General features: G+C 43.4%; 1 protein-coding gene across 1 annotated transcript in view; it reads right to left on the reverse strand.

Annotated features, from left to right (window-relative positions):
* The window catches only part of LTA4H (leukotriene A4 hydrolase), a 31,335-nt gene extending 22,455 nt beyond the window's left edge, over positions 1 to 8,880 (reverse strand). The window contains exons 1-3 of the mRNA XM_083182291.1: positions 8,604 to 8,880; positions 4,218 to 4,348; positions 28 to 148 (exon numbers count right to left, since the gene is read on the reverse strand). Coding sequence (XP_083038417.1) covers positions 28 to 148; positions 4,218 to 4,348; positions 8,604 to 8,750 — 399 coding nt within the window. The 5' untranslated portion in view covers positions 8,751 to 8,880. The remainder of the gene's footprint in view (positions 1 to 27; positions 149 to 4,217; positions 4,349 to 8,603) is intronic.
* Positions 8,881 to 9,192: the final 312 nt, after the last annotated feature.

Here is a 9,192-nt window from a genome sequence, read left to right on the forward strand (position 1 = left end):
ATACTCAACATAACATGAAAATATCACCTGGCACTGACTGAAGAGATAAGGGTGAGTCTTCCCTGCAGTCTGTTCTGGATTAAGCCATTGAAGAGCTGAGGATTTTGGGGAGGTTTCAGAACATATATCCAAAACGGCTTCTTGCCCCCTGTGGTGTAAAAAAAAAAAAAAAAAAAAAAAAAACACACACAACAACATTAAACAAAAAAACCATGGCCATATCAAAAGAGACTCAGAACAGAAAGAATTCAGAATTGTATAATATCTATCTATCTTCGGAGAATCCGCACTCACGGCCAACCCTTGTCAGCTTTCGGGGTGCTCCACTTAAGTAAACATCCAATGATGCTCCCAATATAGTATAGGTGTAGAGCCAGAAAAGATCCACAAGGAGCACTCACCAATAAGATCAGTTGCACAGTTTTAATGGTACTTGTTTAAGATACAAAACATCTTACTTTGTATTGTAGTCTACGTTTCGGCCACTAGAGGGCCTTTATCAAGACAGATCACCAAGGCACATCCGTACAGCACAAGCAATCCAAGTACACTTGGATTGCTTGTGCTGTACGGATGTGCCTTGGTGATCTGTCTTGATAAAGGCCGAAACGTCGACTACAATACAAAGTAAGATGTATTGTATCTTAAACAAGTACCATTAAAACTGTGCAACTGATCTTATTGGTGAGTGCTCCTTGTGGATCTTTTCTGGATAGAGATAGATTATATATATATATATAGAAAAGATGTAGAGGTGCGATTAAATGTGTTTTAACAACAGCAGACTTCTTTAAAAATATTTATTCCAAACAATAAAAAAAATATAGAGTACATAATACAGAGATTTTTTATATAAAATACAAGATACAGAGATTTTTCAGGTGTATTGATTCCGGATTTGAACTTGGATGTATAGTGGTCTGAGAAACCCTACGCGTTTCGTCCCTTAGGGACTTCTTCAGGGGTAATACACCAAGATCATTCGGTTTATGCAGTTATCACTCATAGATTATGAGAGAAACCTCAGGGATGTACAGTTTTAAAATATGGCCGAAGCTGGTAAGTGACGAAACGGCTGGTATTCACATATCACGATATCGTGAATATTGGCATGGTCGGAAATGGAAAAATAATTGAACACCTCTCCCGTGATGTCCTATCCAATTCAGCGGTATAATCAGTATCAAAATCGAGTGGGGGCGTCCGCAGTCAGGAAGAAGAGATCTCTCATATAGAGTCCTCTCATATAGGAGCTCAGTGTGTAAGCTCCGCAGAAAATGGCCGCCGCCATCACGGAGCGCCTGTCCCCCATGATCCCCACCTAGCGTGAAGCCGGATATAGAGCGCTCCAGAGCCCAGACAGCTTCTTAATAGAAGCTGTAAGCGTTGCACAGGGAGACCAGACAGTCTCCCCCGTGCACAGTGAGCTGACAGGACGCGCTTCTGTCAGCTCTTGCAGCGTTGTCAGTGTGAGGATTCAGTAAGAATCCTCACACTGTGCCTACCTAGCTAGTGTAAAAGTTAATAAAATAAAAAACTCCTAACTAACTCTAATCCTTCGGCTGCTCCAGCAGCCCTTTAGAATAGCACCCACTCCAGTGGGCACCTAACACGAACTGAGGAGTCTGGGATGCAGAAGGGAGGAGCCTACCCTCCAAAAGCTTTAGGATATGTGCCTGGCTCCTACAGACCCTCCTACATCCCAATGTTGAGCTGTGTCACCAGGACCATTGAAAGAGAAAAGCTATTGGTGAAAATTGCCTCAAAATGTGGTGAAAATGTCCGCGATTTGGACTACAATGTGGCAAAAACACATGGATCAGTGGCTAATTGCCATTCCCTAGGTGAAAAATCATAAATCCAGTTTACTACAGCCAATCCCCATTTGCCCTAAAAAAAAAAAAAGAAGTATACATTTTTCACCTATGAGAAAAAAAAAATTTTTTTTATAATTGAATACCCCTGAGATACTATTAAAATAACTTTGGTACATTTTAAGATCAAAAAGAACACAAAAAAAGATACTAAAAAGGAGCAGAGGTTTATATTTGGGCGTAAACTGTATTAAAGCGCTACTGGGGGACACTTTCATAACTAAATGGGGAAAGTCTACTGTACCAAAAGCAGGGTAGAGAAGAAAAAAACCCACAGCAAACCTCAACAGGCTTTTGGGGTTGAGGTGAGGACATAGGTGTGCGCACATAGAGTGTTAGGGGTGCACAGGCACCCTCTAATGCTGTGCCCGCCCTTATAAACACCTCCCTGCCGCTAGCAACCAGCAATTCCTTTTACCAAAGTATTTTGCTTTTTAGAACTGTATTCCGTTAAAAGAAGCACCCATCAATCAATTATGTGTGTTTTGCATTGTTACTTGTACCAGACCATTGTCATTTCACTACATATCATCCATATATGTTTTCACTTTATTTGCATGTACTGTTACAGAGTAATTATAAAATTAAAACTGAAATAGGCCGGAGATTATGGTGTGGCTGAGAGAGGTTTTATTTTGTAGCAAAAGCAAATAGATGAAGGTAGACAGGCCTGTTTGGCTGTGTAAGACACACCCAGTAGGTGGTGCTTGGCACACCCCTTTGACGGTGCACCCCCTAATAAAATGTGCTGCGCACGCCTATGGGTGAGGAGAATATGATGAAGAAATATGAAGAAAATAAACGGTGTCATAAAAGCAGAGTGTGTAGGACACATGAATGGTGTACTGTGGAATACAAAGGTCCAGGAGTACAAGCAATGAGAATTGCCAGATGACACTTGTGAGGGTGTGAACTAGCATGAGATTTCTCCTGCATCACTGGTTCCCAAGTGCTAACGTCAAATATTAGAAAGATAAGATGATGGGAGTTCTATTTTACATGGAATGTTGCTATGTGCAACCAATCAGCATGTACTTCTTATTTATTTAGCACATTCTAGTAGAAAATAGATAGTATCTGATTGGTTGCCCACAGCAACATCCCCAAAAAAACAAAAACAGCAAGCCTGCTGTAGGTCTGGATTGTAACCAAATGTAGTGTATTGAAATAAGACAGCGACCCAGACTGTAGTGGTTTCTATGACAATATGAAAGTGTTTGGTTACTAGCTTGGAACAATATTCTGCGTAACACAGTGGTATTATGAAATATGAGGAAAGGAAATGCAGTTTATGCTCTACAATACAAAACAATATCAGGCTCCAACAGGCGTTAGAAGTATTTTAATCAGTTAGCTCAGGTTGCTGGCTAATATATTATTGGCCAGCATACCCATATACAGTATGCAGAGGGAATGGGATCATTCGTCAGACTGCATTTAGGTCTACAGTCATTAGGTCGACTGGCAGGAAGGTCGACCTGACTTAAGGTCGACATGGGCCAAGGTCGACATGACTTAAGATCGAATTTGCATAAAGGTCGACATGAGGAAGGTCGACTGGTCATAAGGTCGACATGGGTTTTTCACTGTTTTTTTATCCGAATGTCGACACAGTCGACATGGACACAGTTGGCAATGAGAATCGGACCCTCGCATCGCTCGCTTCGCTCGCAATGCTTCGGGCACGGTGCCTCGCTGCGCTCGGCACACTATTTTATTCTCCCACCACGCCCTAGTGGATGGTAGGGCATGAAATACCGCCTGTCGGCACATGTCGGCTCAAAAAACAGTCGACCTAGTGGGGTCGACCTAATGACTGTAGACCTAAGTTCATTCTAATAGATGACCGCATCCCATGCAGAGGTACTGCCAAGCAAGTAGCCCAGACCTAATCAGTGTAAGATAAAGACTTTGTACTTAGGACCAAATCAATCAGATTTGTTTCAGTCATTATAAGGAGGTTATTCATGAGACAATATTAAAACGCACAGGGCTGCAAAAACAAATCCTAATATCAGGAGATAAAAGTATAAAAATTAACTATGTTATGTGGCCTTTATGATAACACATTGCACAGAAGAGTATATCTAAGATGTACTATGTACAGAAACAGCTTTATTGGCAGCTGAGCGGTGAGGCTGTTTAGTCATAAAATCCCTGTAAATTCCCATATTAGTACAATGTGGGGTTTCACAATATTCCTAGAAAATACATTCTTGTTGTAACTTGGTGTGTGCAAGTTATTTTATCCACAATGTAGCTTTATAAAGAATACATCATGATTTACACGGGTGAACTGTCTGACCTACAGAACAACATGCAGTAGATCGCAGAAAGCTGTACCTGGTCAGGGGAACAGGAAGGGTGATCTCTAGAGGAGTTCCATTAAAGCTGTGACCCGCTCCAAGGGAAAATTTAGCCTCTTGTCCATTCACAGAAACTCGCTTTATAGTGAGGTCCTTGGTGTCCAGAATCTGTGGTGGAAGATGAAGCAAATTTGTCTTTTAAATAGATCAAAAGTTCACAAGAATTAATCAGAACGATCAGTATCAGTACTAAAGTGTTCTAGGGTAAATATTTATATGGATGGTATTGTGACAGCTCGTTTGGATTATAGTGTGGCTCTGCAGTCAATGGGGGCGGTTCAACTGCTTATGAGAGCCTGATCTCCCAGCTAAATGTGATGCAAGACTGGGGGTTGCTCAACAGTTTTTAAAAACACGCTGATCGTGCGCTGAAGTGTCGAATTTAGCCGATTAAAACATTTAAACCAACTCAAGTTCTGGGCAGTCATGAAAAGTGCTGTTTGGGTGCACAAATGGGTCACTTTTCGCACATTTCTGCTTGCTACCTCAGGTGGCAGCAAGCAGAAATGCTGGCACCATCAGCTTTTGGCCATCAGGAGGATCATCAATTGAATTGCTGTGTAAGCCTCCGAACAGTGATAGCCACTGGTGAAAACAACAGAATATTACCTATGTGCATTGAGTGTTTTGAATCTGTGGTTAAATCTGTATATATGTTGTAGGACAATCTGTCTGACCTTCCAATACATATCATAAGGCCTGACCAAAAAAGAAAAAAGCGCTGTCTGGACAAATAAATCAATCAACTGGATTCAAAATGAAAGTATAACATTTATTATACACTCCACCAAAACATAAAAATCTAGCACACAATAATAAAAAAACAATATACAGATATATTAAAAACAAAAAAAAACTAAATAAGTTTCACAATAGAATGCGCATAGACATACTCTATCAAGCGATTTGGCCACAGAAAAATGTATTTCCTGTGGTAGTCCTTAATACTGTTATTTTTAAAGTTAATTATATTTGGAGAAACGCATAATTGAGCCTGAGGAGTTGGGAAGGACGCCATTTATATGTTGGCTGCTGATTGTGAGTGCTGAAAAGGGAATGCCATTGCCGGACCTCTAGCTTCTCCACACAGCTAAAAACGGGATTGTTTTTTATGCAAGCCTTATTTCTGAATAAAATTATCTTTAAAAACAACCTTATTATGCAAATATGGGACTATGTTCCCGTTCCCTGCCTGGGGTGCCGCTGTCTGCTGTAGTGCTTCTAGCACAGTGTGGTCTGTATATCAGCACCGATCTGCAAACCAGACCTGTGCTAGAAACACCACAGCAGACAGCGACACACCAGGCAGAGAAGAGGAACTGCATGGGTTTTTTAAAGATGGCCGGTGCTAGAATGAACACTAGATTAGGCAAGGCGAGGCCGGGGGGGGAGACTATAATGCTAATAAGCATTCTGCAGGAGAATTCTGTAAAATCTCCTATACTATTACATTATGCAGAAAGTTCAGTTGCTACATAATTTTGTTATTTAATACTATATTATAAAGGAACTTATTTTCCAAAGTAAGTTATTGTAACTGATCGATTACACAACATTATTAACACTGTAGAAATATTTTACACTGGAAAAAAGAAGTAGTACTCTTTGGAAATTATACTCACAAACTTCTCTAGTGCTGTATACCATAAACTAATCCAGAATTTCCCAAACACTACAGTAACAGTGCAGGTTGTAAGGATATCCATGCTCGAGTACAGACTTGTAAGTAATAACAAATTTGATTTAAACCATCTGGACTCAAGCATGATTTTCCTAAATACCCAAGCTGAAAATCCGTCTCCAATCCATAAACTGGGTACACACTGGGAGATATTTACCTAACGATATGGACAACATCATTCACGATATTGAGTACATATCATACAGTGTGTATGGTCAGTATAGTTAATGATGAACGTGGCCGTGGGTCATGTACGAAGCAGGGGGTGGGTGACATCACTGACAGATATTGCAAACAATGGGGTAGATTTATTATAGCGGCGCCTATCGCGCCGCTATAACAGTTCCTGCTTCGCCTCATTAGCGAGGCGAAGCAGGAGGGGACACCGACAAGATCTATTAAGATCTTGCCGCCGGAGTGGGGGAGCGCTAACTCCCCCCTCCGGCGATGTCCCTCCTGGAGACAGCGCATCAGTTAATACTGATGCGCTGTCTCCTTCCCCCCCGGCCGGCTGACTGCGCATGCGCGGGATCTCGCTAGTCTCGCGAGATTCCAGCGCAGCTCAGCGCCAGCGCTGTCCCTGCTGTTAGGTATAGGGCATCGCCGCCTGCAGCTGGCGAAGTGGACAGCTGCAGGCGGTGGAACGGTCAGCGATGCTGACCGTTCATAAATCTGGCAGGAGGCAGGGGCGCAGTGCAAAATATCACCCCTGCGCTATGCCTCCTGCCCCACACCGCCGGTGTTAGAGTAAACGCTCGGCGGGTGTGATAGATCAGGGGAAGCGCTATCCCCTGCTATAACGCACGGGGTTAGAGCAGATTCCCCTGATCGCCGGTACATAAATCTACCCCAATGTCAGTATATATGCCCTATATCGCTCTCCCGCAGCACAGCAACTGATATAGTTAACTATATCGGTGGCTGCGGGAATCACTCCAGGTTGTACCAAGCAATAGGGTCTCAAACTCAGTCTTCAGGACTCCTAGCAACAGGTTTTCCAGTTCTCCTCACCAAGGGCAGATGTACTAAGCCTTGGAGAATGATAAAGTACCAAAAATCAACGGTCATTTTTCAAACACAGCCTTCAACATGGCAGTTAGTAGCCTATTATCTCATACTTTAGCAAAGGTGCAAAAATACAATAATATGAGCCCCCTTCTTCACTCCAACCCAAGTTCACAATATGGAACTATTGCTGCAGTAGGTGACAGCAGTGGGCCCCTTAGTCCTCAGGGCCCCAGTGCAATGCACCTGCTGCACAATGGTAGTTCCGCCTGTAGTTTGTTACATTGTCTAAAGCAGGGGTCCTCAAACTATTTTACTCTGGGACCAAATCAGACAATAAAAATAATGACAGAACCCAGAAAGTTACTGCAGAAGGTCATCACATCACATGTGTAGTCAGCACATAAATGGCAGTATTGTGGAGGCGCAAATTATGGGATGAGGTGGTGAGCTGAAATGTGTGAAAAGTTGGCTGCTTTGGCATCCAAACAGCACTTTCCCCCATCACATCCATTAGTCATGATTAGCCACTTTGTGCAGCTAAACACTGGGTGCAATAAGAACGAGAAATAAGGGGCCTAGTGGGTAGGGCAGGGGTTCCCAAAGTTTTTGAATCACGGCATCAGAAATGTTTTGGCGGCACCCTTAGGGGGGGTACACACCAGAACGATTAGGGCTCAATTCCATCAATCTGGATCCAATTTCGACCGATTGGATGCAGATTGTGTGTAGATTGTGCATGTTTAGGTCCAATTCCGATCCGATTCCAATCCAATGCGCGTCCCCGCTGTCGTTTGGTCGTTTTACAGATCCTACCTGCTGCAGTGAGGATCTGTAAAAGATCCATTCAACTGGATACAGACTCAGATCGGATTGGGATCAGATTTGATACAGATCGTTAGCAGATTGTGTGGCTCCAACAGATCGTGCGAGCATCACACAATCTGCTAACGATCTACTAACAATCAGGATCGTTCTGGTGTGTACCTGGCCTAAGACTAAACGTTTCTTATTGAGAAAGTCAGGCACAAATATTAAGTTAAATACATTGTGTTTATATCTCATTCTTAGGATCAGTTATGTGGCAAAGGACAGGATTCACTTCTGTTTGTCCACAATTTGACTATTATAATAGACATAAAACTTGAATTGTTCATGGACCACCAACCCAGGGCAAGTCCCTCAAGGTACCCCAGGGTGCCACGGCACACAGTTTGGGAACCACTGGGGTAGGTCATGATTGTGTAGTCCAAGGGCCAGATGCACTAAGCTTTAAGCTTTTAGTGATAAAATGGAGAGTAATAAACAGCTTCTATCTGTCATGTCACAGACTGTGTTTGATTAATGTCAGGCAGGAGATGATTCTCTCCATTTTAACACTTTTGGAGCTTAGTGCATCTGGCCCCTAGTATGATATGAGCAAGAAATTAGGGTGCATGGTACAAAGGTGTGTGGGCACAGGAATCCAGGCAGGACATCAAGGTATGCAGGTGCAGGGCTCCAGGTAGGGCACAGGTGCGTGTGTGTCAGGATAAGGACAGGGCACATTATGTGGGCACAGGGATCCGGGAAGGACGCACAGGTGTGTAGGTGCCGGGATGGGGACAGGGCACACAGGTGTTTGGGTGCAGGCATATGGCCGCAGTGTATATGCATGCTGGTGCAGAGATCAGGTACCAGGTTTTTCAGAGAGTCCTGCAGGCATCGCACGGTCAGAGAGGCGGAGGCGGTGATCACACGCTTGGTGAAGTCAACACTTAGGTGGAGGTTCAGATGCCGGGTAATGAGCTGCTCCGGGCTGGAGAAGGAGCTGGGGTCTGACATAGCTGCTGCTTCTGCTGCTGCACAGTGACAGGAACGCCCGGCTGCTGTTGCTAGTGCTGCTGCTGCTGCTGCTGCTGCTGCTGCTGCTGCTGCTGCTATGTGCTGTGTATGTAACGGAACAAACTCTTTACCAAAAGAAGAAAATTCCCTGCATGCACCGGGACAATGGACTGGGCACTGATACCTTATGGGAGATGTAGTCTGGCTGTGGGAGGGAGAATTATATAATCATCAACTGGTATGACAACAACAGTCCGACAGACTCAGCCCAGAGCTGCCACGTCCCAGCCCTGCTGCATTACTTATCGCCTCATATCACAGGCGGTATGAACAGATCGTTTAGAAACGAAATATTTTTTATTTTTAAAAACTGTTCTGAATAGTATAGGTTTATACTAGACGGGCTTATGTGTAGTCTGTATGTTCCAGAGGGAGGATCAGG

The sequence above is a fragment of the Crinia signifera genome, chromosome 4, assembly GCF_055691185.1.
Source record: "Crinia signifera chromosome 4, ASM5569118v1, whole genome shotgun sequence".
Classification (NCBI taxonomy): Eukaryota; Metazoa; Chordata; class Amphibia; order Anura; family Myobatrachidae; genus Crinia; species Crinia signifera.